This window comes from Eutrigla gurnardus (assembly GCF_963514095.1).
Source record: "Eutrigla gurnardus genome assembly, chromosome: 1".
Lineage (NCBI taxonomy): Eukaryota > Metazoa > Chordata > Actinopteri > Perciformes > Triglidae > Eutrigla > Eutrigla gurnardus.
The window spans coordinates 21436988-21453664 of record NC_139915.1 but is presented as its reverse complement, the minus strand read 5'-3'; the positions used below and the strand labels follow the sequence as shown (position 1 = coordinate 21453664).

General features: G+C 44.3%; 2 protein-coding genes across 2 annotated transcripts in view; one reads left to right on the top strand and one right to left on the bottom strand.

The window, feature by feature from the left end:
• The window catches only part of kif28 (kinesin family member 28), a 183067-nt gene that overhangs the window by 64320 nt on the left and 102070 nt on the right, over nucleotides 1-16677 (bottom strand). The gene's annotated exons all lie outside the window — the stretch shown is intronic.
• ush2a (Usher syndrome 2A (autosomal recessive, mild)) overlaps nucleotides 1-16677 on the top strand; it is a 273785-nt gene that overhangs the window by 246680 nt on the left and 10428 nt on the right. Inside the window, 6 exon segments of the mRNA XM_084005786.1 lie at nucleotides 14377-14462; nucleotides 14553-14694; nucleotides 15342-15683; nucleotides 15868-16229; nucleotides 16348-16610; nucleotides 16613-16660. Of these exon segments, the coding sequence (XP_083861912.1) occupies nucleotides 14377-14462; nucleotides 14553-14694; nucleotides 15342-15683; nucleotides 15868-16229; nucleotides 16348-16610; nucleotides 16613-16660 (1243 nt within the window).

Genomic DNA, 16677 nt, shown 5'->3' with positions numbered 1-16677 from the left:
TTACAATATGCAAACAATTATTTAAAGTGTAAGTTTGGCGGTAATTGAAAATAAAGCTATTTTCTGAATGAAAATACATCAACTAAGCCGTGGAGGAAGTAATTATCGCTCATCACGCAGTTCAGAGCTAGCACGGGTCGGAGCTAGAGTCCAAAATCGCAAACAGTGGGTTAGCATGGGGCAGACAGCCACACGCTTTCAAAATCGCATTTTTAAACCACTAACATTGCTCAAAACAGCGCCAAACCTCGTCAGCAGCTTGCTCTGGGTGTCTACACATAAAACGAAGCACCAACAACTCAGTTCATGAACCCGAAGTTTATAACAGAAGACAGTTAAGAACACTCACCAATTCTACCCCTGCCAGCTCCTCGCGAAGGATAGTCCGTAAGTGTCGATTACCGAACGAGTTCCCGTGTGAGATCTCGCGTGACATGTATGTGCTTCAGATAAGGCTGCTGTCTTGAACTGATTGGAAGTGTATACAAACTATCCCGACGTTTTTACCCACCGTTATTAACTTATATTTGGCCAAACTGCCACTAATTTAAAAGTATACTCGTTTTATTCTGGGCGAAATCTTCAGTTTCACTTTTGCATTGCGTTCGGTAATCGACACTTACGGACTATCCTTCGCGAGGAGCTGGCAGGGGTAGAATTGGTGAGTGTTCTTAACTGTCTTCTGTTATAAACTTCGGGTTCATGAACTGAGTTGTTGGTGCTTTGTTTTATGTGTAGACACCCAGAGCAAGCTGCTGACGAGGTTTGGCGCTGTTTTGAGCAATGTTAGTGGTTTAAAAATGCGATTTTGAAAGCGTGTGGCTGTCTGCCCCATGCTAACCCACTGTTTGCGATTTTGGACTCTAGCTCCGACCCGTGCTAGCTCTGAACTGCGTGATGAGCGATAATTACTTCCTCCACGGCTTAGTTGATGTATTTTCATTCAGAAAATAGCTTTATTTTCAATTTCCGCCAAACTTACACTTTAAGTTAAGTGAAGTCAAGAGTACTACTTTTCAAAGTAACTGTGGCAACACTGGACCTGTTGACCTGCACCTCAAAGAATCGGAATCGAGAATCGTTTAGAACAGGAATCAAAACAGAGGATCGAAATCGGGATCGGAATCGGTAAAATCCAAACGATGCCCAACCCTAGTGTTGATAGAATAATATTTGAAACAAAACTAACCTTGCATCACATGAATCATCCATTTTTTGAGGGACTAGTTTCTCAGCAGCAGCGGAATTTTACTTTGCTCTGGTTAGTTGTGAAGTAACCACAACACTGCAACAGAGAAGCCCAGCGGGACACAGTTGCCTTTAGTCGGCCCTTACGCCCCCAAGGCTGTCTGAAAAGCTCTTGGAGCTCACTCAAACACCAGGCAGCACACGGCCACGTGAATCCACACATCCACACATGCGCGTCTTGAGTCCGTCGGACTCAAGACGCGCCGCCCGAAATACTGCCCGTAAATAGGCAATCGAACCGGGCCGAATTGTCGGGCCGAATTGTCGGGCCTCATGCCCTCAGACCTGGGTGAAAAGTGCTTGGACCTCACGCAAACACCAGGCAGCCCACGGCCCAGCCAACCCACAATTACGCACCGCGAACCCGAACCTCTGCTCCGTCCGGAGAATCGTAAACCCTCGGACGTGTTGCAGGGGATTCCCTCCTGGCACCACCAGTCTCTGTTTGTTCGGTCCCGGTTCTCAGCTCCAGCGGGGGCTATCTCGGTCTCCACAGACGCTCGTTCACGTTCTGCCCTTTGAGCATCGCTCTCGCGTAGGGTTGGGCGGCATGAGCAAAATCTTATATCACGGTATGAATAATTTCATATCATGGTAACGGTATATATCACGGTATGGTTTTTCCCCCTGTAAATTCAATTAATGGCTTAAAAATAACAATACTGTCGCATTTGATAATTTTCCTCTTTTATTTAAATTTTCTCACAGCAGCATAACATTATTTTAAAGAAAATATAATAATATAATAAATAATAAGCCACAAAGAATGTGCAAATGTCTGGTAAACATTTGAACTCCAGCTTTAACTTAGTGTGTGTGCAAATGTAAACACAGAGCTCCATCTTAATAAGAAATAAAAATAACAAATGAGAAAAAGTATGCGTCGTGATGGCCTCCGTTATCACCCTCCATCGATGTGATTTATTGTCATACCGGTGTTTCCACCTCCAGCAGCAACAGTCGCGCTTTTTGTTCGTTGTCGGATTTTCTAAATCCGAAAAAGTTCCACACATCAGACGTAGCGCCCTTTTTCGGAACGAGTTCCTCCTCTTCGTCATGGGTGGGTCGCGCTGCCTCCGTTTCCTTGTGACGTTCACTCTCCGCCTCCGCCATGATTGTTATTACTCAGGTAAAGCTTTTTTCTTCGTCGTGCTCATGCAACCACGCCAAGCAGTCTGCTGCAATGCCTGCAGTGCCACGTGTGTCGCGGCGGTGTAATTACAGTGACTCAGAGCGACGCCGCAGACATCTGTGCTTTCTCCGGTATAAACGGTATTGCAAAATCTCTACCGGTAGACACTTTTATACCGTCACACGGTATAATACCATCATACCGCCCAACCCTTCTCTCGCGCAATTCTTCCTCTGTATATTCAGGCTAGTACAGGTACGGTTGGGTTTGGGTGGAAAAAAACTCCTCATCAGAGTCTTCAAAAGTTTCAGTATATTCTCCAAAAGTGGCCATTTCTGTGAGATTGAAGAAACTAGCACTGCAGGCTATCTGCGTCTGTAGCAATGACAGCAGGTAAACAAACTATTATAGAACCGGTAACTTATAAGTGCTAGGTGATATCAGTCCGCCGCTGCCATAGCCTACTAGGAAGTATGACACGCTGCTGCTGCTGCTGCTGCTGCTGCTGAGACATAAATCCTTAAAAAGGTTGGTTTTATTTCAAACATTCTATCAACACAGATATGTACATCAACAGTCTGCCGTTACAATTGATTTGCCTCGGGTGCACTGTGGAGTCGGTATGAGTGTTTTTAATGCCATTCTAACTAGAACCATTGACTTGCGCTAGCCATAGTACAGCGAACTCGGCAACTAGAAGAACTGAATGAAATGTCTTGAAAACGTCTCCAACACACCGGTTGAGTTGGAAAATTGGTCTTATGTCCAAAATTCCGAACTATCCCTTTAAGAAGAAGTACTCAAAGCCACTGCAACTTTCCATAGTGAGAAACACAGTTGTAAGTTGAGTGCAGAGTTAACCCCCTTGGAAGCCACACAATTTATTGAACAATATGTTGCTGACCAAGCTGAAGAACGAAAGCCGGAATTCACGTGACCAACAAGTCCCAGTTAAGTTTGGCAATGAACGTGCTACTTCCATGCAGCATTTCAGACCTCAAAATGACAATAGTCGCGCCTCTCACTTATCATATGCCAACGACAAAATACATTGCTCATTGTGAGGCTACGGGCTTAATTCATTTTAATGACAAACCCCAGAACTATAGGGCCTGGAAGCGTTCCTTTCAGACCGCCATGTATGATTTGGTTGGAGATGATATGGGACAGCCTCCAACAAACTTATGGCTTAGCAGAAGTGATAGAAGATGCTCTCGAATTGACACTTTTCCAAGAATAACAAACCAAGATTTCTCCAAACCTAACGAAGTTGAGCGATCTACTCTTGGAGCTTCAGTCAGCCAAAGCTGAAGGAGGCCTCACCTTCCTCGACACAGCAAGAGGTGTTAACCCAATAGTACAAAAGCTCCCATTTCATCTGCAGTAAAAGTGGGTGTTGATTGGTGCATCCTACAAGCGACAAATGCACGTTTCTTACCACCCTTTCTCTTACTACTGAGCAAGCTAACATTGTGAAAAATCCAAGCTTGAACTGTCCACAAAACTGAGATCTTTCCCAGAGCCATTTTGCTAAAATCATCCTAATATGTCATAGAGACTCAGGAATAATGATCATATAACATACTTAACTCACCAACAACAACAGTACAGCCAAATTATTCGCATTTAAAAAAATATTTTGCGGACCGCAAATCATGTTTATGTTTTGAAAACATGTTTTGGCACGTGGCGCCACCCACCGGCGTCTACAAATCATTGCAGTCAGTAGAGTCTCAGCTGCCGAGCAACCACGGGTTGCCAGTTTCGACTGAGCCACAATGGCGGAGGCAGCGAAACCCAAAAGAGCTCTAGGAAGCAGGAGAGACTTACGCATTACTAATCATAACTACACTATGTTAATTAATCGCTGTTGTTAGCAGGCTCCATGAGCTGGACACCAACTCCTGGAGCGGCTCCCGGGATCAACAGCTGAGTGGCGGCGGCGCTGAGGCGGAGGCTCCGCTTTTATGTCCGCGTCATAACGCTTTTGGTGTGTGTTTAAAACAGTCGGTTTACTTCAAAACGCGAGCGTCAGACGCTGTCAGAGCGTTTATGAACAGTGTTTCAGAGCTCCCCCTAAATGTCTCAAAGTAGGCTTTCAGGTAATTTCGCGACATAACAGCACCTTCCGGGTAAAAAAGTCGTAGCCTACGGCAAAATCTGGAATAAAAAATGGCACTGTTATTTAATCCCCGAATCCCATTCATCAACACAATATCTAATATCAGTTAACGAATCGTTTTCCGTTTCTCCATTTTTAAAATGAATAACGGGATACAAGTCCTTTTTCCGTTTTTCGTTCTTTTATTTTGAAGCAAAAAACGTGAAACGACTCGTTATCCGTTTTGCGATTGTTGACTTCAAAACGAAAGTCGGATGTCAGCAACGTAGCCTAGATGGACCGTTTATCCACTTAATCATTGTGTGCGTCTCTCCCCCGACCCTCCCAACAAAAATCCTGCCCCCCCTCTCAGAAAATAGTTCCGACGTCCATGAACAACGTTATTCATTTCGATCATAGAAACAAACGTTAGCAGCACAGCTAACGCTAGCATCATTAGCACTGTCCTGTTACAGGCATCCGGCTGTCCGGCCGCCGTCCAGCTTGCTGACGGAGGATACGCCAACAGCTCTGGCAACCTCGAGTCTGGAGGGAAGGGGGTGGAGGGGGAGGCGGATACGACTCGCTGCAGTGTTTTGAATTTGAGTGTCATACTGTTTTTGGCCACATTCTTACATATGGCGCCTTTAACAGATCAAAGAAACTACTCTAAGATATGCCTTGTGAAAGTATATCCAGCTGGCAACAGAGACAAAGGAATGAAAATGTACGCGATTCTGGACGAGCAGAGCAACAGATCATTAGCTCGTTTGCAGTTCTTCAAAGTGTTCAGTGACAAAAGCCGAAGTGCTCCTTGCACACTGAGAAGCGGGGAAAAACAATCAGCAGGAAGAAGAGCCAGTGGCTACGAAGTAAAGTCTCTGGATGGAACTGTTTGCATCCCCATTACCCAGCCCCATAGAGTGTAATGACATTCCTTATGACAGAGACGAGATACCTATCCCTGATGTGGCTCTTCACCACACACATCAAAGGTCAGTGGCGCACCTCATCCCAGACATTGACCCACAAGCTCCTATCATGTATATCTTAGGTCGGGATGTTATCGGAGTTCACAAAGTCCGTAAGCAGGTAAACGGCCCACACGACTTATGCACAGAAGCTGTACCTGGGTTGGGTCATTTTAGAAAATGTGACCAGCCACGGAAAAACCAGGAACAAGTCGACCTCGGGGCATTTTGAGTTATTCACAGATTCTGAAAGTGTAGTGTCTAAGCTTTCCAATGATGTCTAGCATGTCTAGCACATGGAAATCGGATAATATTTGACGAAGTTGTGGCCATTTGAATGTATGCTTCTCTGAAAACCGTTCACTGAGAAAACTGGCCTGAAAGATTTGCAAATCTCACCTCACCTCACCTGGCCAGAAAGGAAACACAATGGTGCTCATTTGCATATCATTCAGATAAGCCCTCCCCCCTACAGATGTCACTCACTGATATCTGGTATCTGTTAGCCTGCAGGGCAGAAAGTATTGTAGTGGTTTGAACAATGGTTATCAAACGCAGTTATCTTGTAGGTAATGTTGATGTAGTGTTATTTTTGTTAAGCACTTTACTGGACTGATCAGAATTAGAAGGTACTTTATTGAAATGGAAATGCTTAAAGTGTACAATGTAAACATTGGAGGGAAAAAAATCCTACAGTACAGTCAGTACTAGAATTAAGTGAATTTAGTCCAGGCCCATTCTCCTCAAAGTGTTTGCAACTAGCCTATTGTCCTCAGGTAGGCTAGTTGCTAACCCGACGTAACTACTATAGGTCCGTTTGCTCTCTTTCGGCAGCTAAATAATCCATCCGTATGCTGTACGCTTTTGAGAAAGTTTGTCGCTACATGAATGTCTTCCAAGGAGAGAGTTCTCCTTTCTTCTTCCGTAGCATTTGCAGTCAAAGTTATGGATTTCCCCCATTTCGCTGTCTTTATCCCGTTACCGTAGATATCTTTTGCTCCAGCTCCTCCGCTGCTGCGACACGGACGCTGTATAATTAGCCATGTGTTTCGCTTCTAACATGCAGCTGATTGGCCGAAAAAATAACAACAGTGCGTGAATGGCCAACGGTAATCAGTATGGAAATGAACTGCATCGCCGTACATGCCCCAGCAAAGACACAGACAACTGCAGATTTTTTCCGAAACTACAAATACAAAATGTATACTTTTAAGGCAACCAATACTGTTATCTGAAATATGGAGTGGCTTCTTCATGATCTCAACTTGCATATTCTGCAAAAAAACGAAAATCACTAATTTGGAAAAAAAAAGCTTATTTCGTCTACGCGAATTCTTCCCACCCAACTTGTTGCTGGTTTTGCTGTGGCGGGTCACAAATGTATGTCTAGGCAGCATACACAAACCACAGACAATCAACGCTATCTAAACAAACACCACAGAGCCAGGACGTCCTACACTCTTCAATCCATGTCCCAATGTGTTCCATGTTAAAGAGGAATACAGTGATATCCAGATCACCAAGTACCCTCCATCTTGTTCTGAGGAGGAAGCGGTCTGTGATCCCGACCACCTAGGATGCACTGTATTTACGAGAACCAGAGGCAACAACCAGGTGGCTACTTCAATACAGGACACCTCCTTCATGAGAATAATGGATGAAGGGCTGCAAAAGGATTTAAACAACAGTTGGGTAGCACCATTACCCTTTAGGTCTCCACATCAGTGGCTCTCCAATAACAGGCCCCATTCCTCAAGTGCAGAGAGGAAGCCTGAAATGAGAAACCACTTCCTTAGCTTCATGGACAAGATGTTCAAAAATGGCCATGCTAAATTGGCTCCCTCTCTCAAAGAGGAAGACGAATGATGGTACTAATATTCGGCGTATACCACCCAAAGAAACCAAAACAGATCAGAGTGGTGTTCGATTGTAGTGCCCAATACAATGGTGTATCACTCAACAATGTACTGTTAACTGGCCCAGACCTGAACAACACATTGCTCGGCGTGCTCATCCGGTTCAGGAAGGAAGCAATTGCCTTTACAGCAGACATAGAACAAATGTTTTATTGCTTTTTGGTGAGAGAAGAAGACAGGAACTTGGTTCCAGGACAATGCACAAAAACATTGTTGACTATCGCATGAGGGTCCACGTCTTTGGTAATAGTCCCTCACCAGCAGTGGCTATACACGGGCTACACCAGTCTGTTGAGGTCAGCGGGTTCCAAATCCACCCTGACGTTAAGCACTTTGTGATGTGTGACTTCTTTGTCGACGATGGCCTGAAGTCTTTGCCGACAGTTGAAGCTGCTGTCAACCTGCTAAAAAAGTCGCAAGACATTCTTTCTAAATCAAACCTGAGCCTGCACAAGATTGCAGCAAACAACAAAGAGGTCATGGAGGCCTTCCCCCCATCCAGAGATCATGCAAGTGACCTTAAAGACCTAGATCTTGATGCAGACATGCTACCAGTCCAATGCAGTCTTGGACTATTTGGGATCTACAAGCAGACCGTTTCCTCTTCAGTGCCTCTGATGAAGTGAAACCTTACACACAATGCGGCGCCTTATCTACTATCAATAGCCTCTACACTTGGATTTGTAGTGCCAGTAACTATCCAAGGCAAGGCAATCTTGGAGAATGGGGACTGGGAGTGCTAGTGACTTTCAAGGCAGAGGTAGCAGCCATTTTAAATGCTAGGCCCCTTGTCCCTGTGACAACTGATCCTGATGATTAATTCATACCCACACCAGCTGCTCTTCTAACACAAAATGTGAACACTGTTCCTGCACCTGCAGGAGGATGTGGAGCTTCAGACCTCTACAAGCACCAATGGCAACACGTTCAGCACCTTTCCAACACCTTCTGGGATAGATGGTGCAAGCAATTCCTCAAGCACGGAAGAAGTGGCAATCCCTCCATCCAAACATCAAGCCAGGAAGTGTTGTTCTCCTCAAAAACTGTCAAGTTCCAAGTAATGAGTGGCCTCTTGGAACAGTAACTCAGGCCTTCCCTAGCAAAGACGGGAGAGTGCAACAGGTCGAAGTGTAGGTCATTAAAGCAGCAGGAATTTTGCTCTTCTTTAGACCTGTTACAGAGATAGTAGTGTTTCTCCCCCCAAATGTCTAGGTAGCAAATTATCATAGATCTATAGAGTGACGTGTGTTCACATCAGTGTTTTGTTACAGTTAAGAAGTGTGTGTTTTGTCAAGGTAATTTTATATGTCTCTGTATTTACGCAGCAGCCCCTTTAAGAGATCCAGGAAGTGTCTGAATCAGAAAGTGACTGTGATTAGAAAGACATGTGTTTCAGACCTGATCACTGCTAAATGAATCCAGCTCCATCTGCATACATCTTGTGCCTTTTGGTTGCATCTACGTTTCACCTTTCTGTATGCCAATAAACCTGTGGACCAAGGAACGATGTCTTCAGAGTCTTGATGTGGAGAAAGAGTTTACCTGACTGCCAACTTGTATCCTCCGCACATATAACAAGGGCAGCACAACAACCTTAATGATATGAATCTGCTGTGGCATGGTAACAGGATTGGGAAACAGCTTTACTCCCGCACTTGTTGCTCTACACCCTCTCTTACTTTCTCTTCCATTATCCTCTTTGAGGACAGAGGGTGGTCAGAGGAATGACAAGGCTTTGCCCTTGCTCTCAGTAACACCCTAACAAATGAGGGAGACAAAGGAGTGCAGCATGGAGTTGAGAGCACAGAGGGTGAGGAGGTTGAGAGGGGAGGAGTAGACAGGTGGAGAGAGGAAGAAAGCATTAGAGGAGAGAATAAGGAGACGCAGAGTTTGTTGGGCCCTCGGCCTATCACACCCCTTAGTTTGAGGTCTCCAAATCTGATTGGAGGGCACTCAGCATTCTGCATAAACAGCCAAATAATCAGGCTGCAACTCTCCCTCTTCTCTGTCCTCATCTTTTTTTTTTTACAACTCCTCCTTCTGCTCAGTCGTCTCCCCCCATCTCCTTCTCACTCTTTCAAGTGATTTTTTTTCAAGTGAGTTTTTATTCTCCTACTTCCTCTTCCTCCATGACTCTCTCTTTGGCTCACTCTCTTCCCATCAGTAATGACAGGTTGTGTGTTATTGTGTGTCCGTCTGTGAAGAGGCCACATCATCCATTGTAGTGCTCTCCACTTGTCTTAAAGGGTTGTTTAGTGCAGCAACTGTGATGTGATGGTCATCATGTTAGAGGGATGCTGAGTGTGAGTTCTTAGAAAAGATAAGATAAGCGTTTTGTGTATTTGTGATGAGTCCATTTGGTTCAGGGGGAAGGCATGTGGATGTGTAAGTGAACATTTGTAACTGAATCCTTGTCAAGTGTTTGTTTTGGAAGCGGGCCATACTTTTGACAGTAGTCTTGAAGAGGTTGTCATCCTCACAACCCGGACCTTGCAGATTGCTTATTTGCCTAATTTTCATCAATTGTGTTAATTGATTCTCTTCCACACATCTGCATCTTTAGTTATGAGTTTATGCCATCCTCTATATTGACCTCCAGGATAAGGCCAGTCAAAATATGTATGTGAACAAAATTAAAAATGTACTCCCCTAAAAGTGATTTTACTTCAGTTTTCATTTGTCGTAACCACCGAAAGACAGAAAAACACCAGAATAGCGGAAGAGGATTTTTGTAGAATAGTGGCATAGAGTGATGACCTGATTCTTTCAACCTTTGATTGGAAACTGCTCGTATTAAAAAATCGGCTTTTTCGTTTTGCCAATCATTAATTAAAAGCAGAGATTAAATTGCTTGCATAGAAAGAAATATGCTTCCTCATTTCCAGGAGATGTCTGTGGATATTTTGCACACCATTCTTTTACTCGTCAGAATTTGTCCACTGGTCTTTAACCACATCTCTCTCTCTCTCTCTCTCTCTCTCTCTCTCTCTCTCTCTCTCTCACACACACACACACACACACACACACACACACACACACACACATGCACGCATATACACATGCCAAATTTGCTGTTCCTGGGGTCTAGAGCCGCCAAAGCCAATCATGGCTGTCGGTGTGAAGTGGGCTTGCCTGTTCCAGACCCCTGCAGTCCCTCTCTATGTCTGTGCTGGCCACAGATGACAACACATGCCTAATGGCACTCTGTGTGTCCATGAGTGTGTTTCTGTGTGTGTGTGTGTGTGTGTGTGTGTCGCACGATGGTCTGACGCACACTGACTAGCAGGGACACCCACGCAGGGCATTTGTAAACAGACATAGGGCAATTCTTCCTGCAGCATTGAATTTGGCAATGCACACATAAAAAATATGTGTACACACACACACACACTCACTTGGCTTGAGAGATTGGCATGGGATGCAGGAGAGCAGCGTATGGTGCACTGGCCCACCTCAGAAACCTCCGAAAACAATTACTGCTCTCACAGGGCTGGTCAGGGCACAGCTTGTGCTAATAGACCAGACTAAAGAAGTGAATTGAATGGAAGCTTTTCTGATCCTAGCATGTTTCACCACACACTGGAAGAACTGAAAAGGTGAAACAGCAGGGTGCTTTAATATCTCTCCAAGACTTAATGTAACAGAGCAGAGAAGGCCAGACAAGGCCTGTGAAGAGAAACATCCCGAAGACAGACCAAGTGGATCCCATTCACCTATCATTAGGAATGCTTCTTTCGTGTGTGTGTGTGTGTGTGTGTGTGTGTGTGTGTGTGTGTGTGTGTGTGTGTGTGTGTGTGTGTGTGTGTGTGTGTGTGTGTGTGTGTGTGTGTGTGCATGTATGTATGTGTGTAGCCATATGCTAATGTTGGTCCGTCTCTGTCTCTCTGCGGGGCCCAGTGCTGGGGCCTTTGTGAGATAATCAGCATAATTCTTTTGACAAATACACATGGTTATTCTTAATTAGTATCACACACTGTCCCCCCGGCCGCACCATGCCTCTCTACCTGAATATCACACACACATACATGCACACACACAGCTGTGCACTTGCAGGGACACATGGGTACAAAACAAGTTGCATGCAGATGTGGGCTTGTTAGGATAAATGTAACACAATGTACAAAAATAAACACACATACAGATATATTTGCGCAACGTTCAAGGAGCAAGCATGCACACTGACCCTTTTACATAGGCTACACAAGAAACACACACACACACGTTGCCCAGACGACTCCTGCTTTAGCTCAGCTCACACACCAAAGAGATGACAGAATGAGGAAATAAAAGATTGAATAAATTGCCTCCTTGCCCTCAATGCTTAGTTGTGTTAAACCATGTAAGATCTGAGAGCTCTTTAATGTATAAATTAGTGAGACCTCTTCCTGTTTCTTCTCTTCTTTTCCTATCATTGTCTCCGCTTCTCTCCTCTCCGTCTTGTTTACGCGGTCTCCCCCCCCCCCCCCTCGTTCTCGTTCTTTTGCATTTGGCATGATTAACTGGTGACTTTGATCTTCCACACACATGTACACTTTATTTAGGTTGACGAGAACCTTTCGCTTTCATGTTCCACTTTGTAGCTATATTCATGTGGTCTTCATAGGTCGGGCAATTTTCTTTTCAAAACAGAAACTAACTTAGCAAAAGTGTTGAATCCTGCTAGAACCCGCTCTAAATAGTAAATTCATAAATACCTATTTCTAAATTGCAATATAGCTCCACCCCCACAATTGGTGCTAAAACATGAATGCATAGGTATCCAAAGGGAAACCACCATTTAATAGCTCTAACCGTTTAATCTTCCACACATCAAGGTCAGATGCTGTTTATGTATACATAGAGTAAAAATGTTGTATTATGCATGACAGAAACCGTAACAATATATCTATTCCAACTGTGTGGTCAGTAGTTTCTATACTCCCGTTTACCTTCACAGCAGAGATTAGTGGATATTAAATTGAGCTTAATTCTGTTATGTTATCATTTCTAGTTTTGCGTGTATGTGTGTCTCTGCATGTATGAGAGAGAAATAGTTATTGAGGGAGCTGTTAATGTAATAGTAGTGCGTTTTAGTGTTGTACCATTTGATTACTGCCTGTCTGCAGATCTGTGTGTGTGTTTGTGTGCACTTAGGCTGAGCCTGAGGTGGTGAATTTCATAGCGCTTGATTGTTGAGTATTTGTGTGTGTGTGTGTGTGTGTGTGTGTGTGTGTGTGTGTGTGTGTGTGTGTGTGTGTGTGTGTGTGTGTGTGTGTGTGTGTGTGTGTGTGTGTGTGTATGTGTGTGTGTGTGTGTGTGTGTGTGTGTGTGTGTGTGTGTGTGTGTGTGTTGAGTAAGTGTTAGGAGGCTTGTTAATGCGGTGTGTTTCAGTGATAAAGTGTTTGAATGTATTGCCATCTAGAGGCGTGTAGCAGAGTCTCCATGCTCCTATAAAAGCTGCCAGCGCCAGATGCTGCTATTGACAATGTGCATATGTTAACCGCTTTATAGGCCACATGCCTCACATATTTCACTGGCTTTTAAGGTAGAGAGATCTCTCATTCTCGCTCACTTAATCTGTCTCTCTCTTTTGCCACATCTATCTTTTTTTCTCTCCCACTTTAGCTTTCCATTCACTTAATCTCTCTCCATCTTACTCTTTCTCACACCCCCCTCCTTATGTCTCCTTATGCCTTTTTTTTATTTCCCTCATCAGTTATTAACTTACTCACCTCTTTCTACTTTATGTCCCTCTTTTCTAATCGTCTGTCCTACATCGCCTTAGTTATTCAATTCAATCTGATCTCTTTTTTCTTTCGGCCTTTGTTTCTCACACCTTTCTATCTCTCTCTCTCTCTATCCCTGTGTCTTTCTCTTTGTTTCCCTCTACCCCTCACTCTCTACTGAGAAGTGCTGTGTTTTGCAGGAGGATTTAGCGCGTGTCTAGGTGTCTAGGGGCTTATTAATCCTATTTTACTGTGGATGAAAAACACGTTGGCTCCCAGACATGAAAACAGTGAATACATGCATTCTGGTTGTTGTTCAGGCAGTTCATCCTTGGTGCAATGCTACGGTGATTTGTCAGGGTTTTCATTTGATTCAGTTTGAATTGGACCCATTTTTGATCCTCTTGCTGCAGCATGGAACTGGGTTACCAGTTAATCTCGTTACGTATGCTTGCTTATGTGAAAGCATACGATCCCGAACAATTAAAAAAGAATGTACACTCAACACATGAAAATGATAGCCTCCTATGTTCTACAATCACACAGATGTGTTCACACACACTCAAACACAAACTCTGTTTCAATCCTCTCATAGTTGCTTTAAAGCTCACACTCATAAACAAACAGGCAGGCCTGGAGCCTAGTGCTCCCTGACTACCATGTCATTGCACGCCAGGGCCTTTTGAAACAACAGTGTCTCTCTTATCAATTAGTAAATGGTGTTACCACTGTATCACGCACACATGCACACTGCCCCTGTGTCTGCTGGGATGTTGGACTGGGTCCCATTGCCTAAAGCTACTGGCAGACTCACTCTGCCTGTGTGTGTGTGTGTGTGTGTGTGTGTGTGTGTGTGTGTGTGTGTGTGTGTGTGTGTGTGTGTGTGTGTGTGTGTGTGTGTGTGTGTGTGTGTGTGTTTGTGAAAGGGTGCATGTGTGACATAAACACTCAATCTGGAAGCTTTTGAATTCACCCATAAGGGACAGCTGTCTGCCTGCCAGTCTCTTACTTTTCTGTGGCTGCGCCTGTATGTTTAAATGTTGATATCACAAATCCCATGTAATGTCATCTTAGTGTGCCATTGTTCCAATGTTCCTTTTCATTCCCAATTTTAATGAGTAATGCGTTGGTTTTTATTCATGTGGTTTGTGTAACTAACTCACTTTCTCCTATTGCTATGGCAATGCTCGTCACTTTGCTGTTTCCCCTTTCACTGTTTATTCTCTCATCCTTCTCTCCTTCTTTTTCTTCACTCATGCACGTAAACTCATTCCATCTCTCTATATTTATCATTCTCTTTCAGGGTTCATTCCTAGAAGCAACAGTCTATGGTCTTGAACCGTACAGTCAGTATAATTTACAAGTGGAAGCTGTGAACAAGGCAGGTAGGTTGATTTAGAGCAGTAACTAAAATATCAGCGATACAGCAACACCTAATTCACTCTATTGAACACAGATGTTTTGCAATCCTCCAGGTAGTGTATCCAGTCCGTGGGTAGCCATGAGGACCCTGGAGGCTTCTCCGGCTGGCCTGGGTAACTTCACAGTGGAGCAGAGAGAGCAGGGCAGGGCGTTACTGCTTAGCTGGAATCAGCCGGGCGCTCCATATGGACTCATCACGGTACGTTCAATACACACGGCGGAAACACAGAACACATACCAAAGTCACACATGTGAACGCCCGTAAATACACATAAGTTATCAGAATCAGAATTCCTTTATTGTCCCTCAACGGGGACATTTGTTTGCCACAGCAGCCAAAGGACAGTATGTTACAAGAAACACAATAGTAATAATAACAATAGCAAAAATTAACAATATAAATTAAAAAATGTAAAAAATAGAATAGAAATAGAGTAGACTTGTTATATACATATAAACATGATATTGTACAAAAATTACCAGCAGTTAATTTTGTTTTTATATACAATTCACAATAAAGAATAGAGTGCAGAATGAGGTCTATTGGGAGCAGTGCTATTGGGAGCACTGCTCTACAATAATACATGGGTATTGATAGAATTGAATACCCATGCAATTCTATGAACTTTTACAGTACACGCTACATACACAGCAATAGGCCTCCACCTGCACAACATACTTACATTATGACATTTTTTCTCTACTCAATACTTCAACATCTGCATTCCTCTAACATGCTTGCATCTTCGTCCCTCCTCTGTGTCCACTATGTCTTACCATAACCCACGTACAATACTTATTCTCTTCCTCTCCCACTGCACTGCACACTTTTCTTTCCTCTTGCAGATGTACAACTTGTACAGCGAGGGCAACCTGGAATTCAGCGGACTATCGCGGCACTTCCTGTTTCGTCGCCTGGAGCCATGGACCACGTATACTTTGATTCTTGAAGCTTGCACCTTAGCAGGCTGCACACGCACCCCGCCTCAGCCCGTCACCACAGCAGCAGCTCCACCTTACTCCCAGCTCCCTCCTAAGCCTCTCTTCATTGGCTCAGACCGTGTTTCACTGACCTGGGGCCCTCCATCCCAGCCCAATGGGCCGATTGGAGAGTATTTCTTACTTGGGAGAAGTCTGGAGGAAGTGGGGAGAGGAAGAAGTAATGACGAGGATATTGAAAGGGGAAAGGTAGGTGAAACTAAAGACAAATCTCTGAAGTTGTAGGACGTGGTATTGAAGTTGAAAGTGAATAAGACCATTTGTCAAATATCCTGATTTAATGCCCAGGGGCCACCAATATCCTTGTAAATAAGAAAGCAAGTTCCAACAGTTCAAGTCATTAACCTTAATCACCCACAACTCTCTCCAACAGGTGCTTTTCAGAGAATCCCCCCCGCAACACGCTGACACCTTTTCATATACAGTGACTAGTCTGCGTCCCTGGACACAGTACGAGTTCAGTGTGCAGACACACAACCCAGCTGGATACACCAACAGCCCCTGGGTGACTGTGACAACCAGACAGGCCCCTCCTCGTGGTCTAGCTCCCCCAAGAGTGTGTCACCTGCAAGGCCAGCCTGGTGAGGTGTTGGTGTCCTGGACTCCTCCTTTGGAGCCCAATGGGATAATTCAGTCCTACAGGATTCAGAGATGCAACGTCAGTTTCTCATTTAGTTTTGACCCAACTGTCCTCAACTACACTGATGAAGACCTCCTGCCGTTTTCAACATATAGGTATCGATTGCCTTCACTCGTTGTGTTGTCTCAAATTAACTGACATCAGCTTTGTCAGCTTTGACAGCATTTTGATAGAGAGTATAACACTTTCATTCTATTGTTTTCTTTTCTACAGCTACTCAATCATAGCCTGCACGTCTGAGGGATGTATCACCAGCCCTCATACAAACATCACAACTCTGGAGGCTCCACCTGCCACAGTGAAATCTCCCACAGCAGACAACATCACATCCAATAGCATGAACATTTCCTGGAGCAAACCACTGACACAAAATGGAGAGGTGACTGAATATGTGCTGAAACTCAACGATGAAGAAACCTACCGTGGAAGAGACCTGAATGCTGTGCTGTCAGATCTGCAGCCGCACACATCATATGATCTGTCCTTTCAGCCTGTACCAGCGGTGGGTGTGCCGCCAGCCCGCAATGTCCATTGTGACTGGGG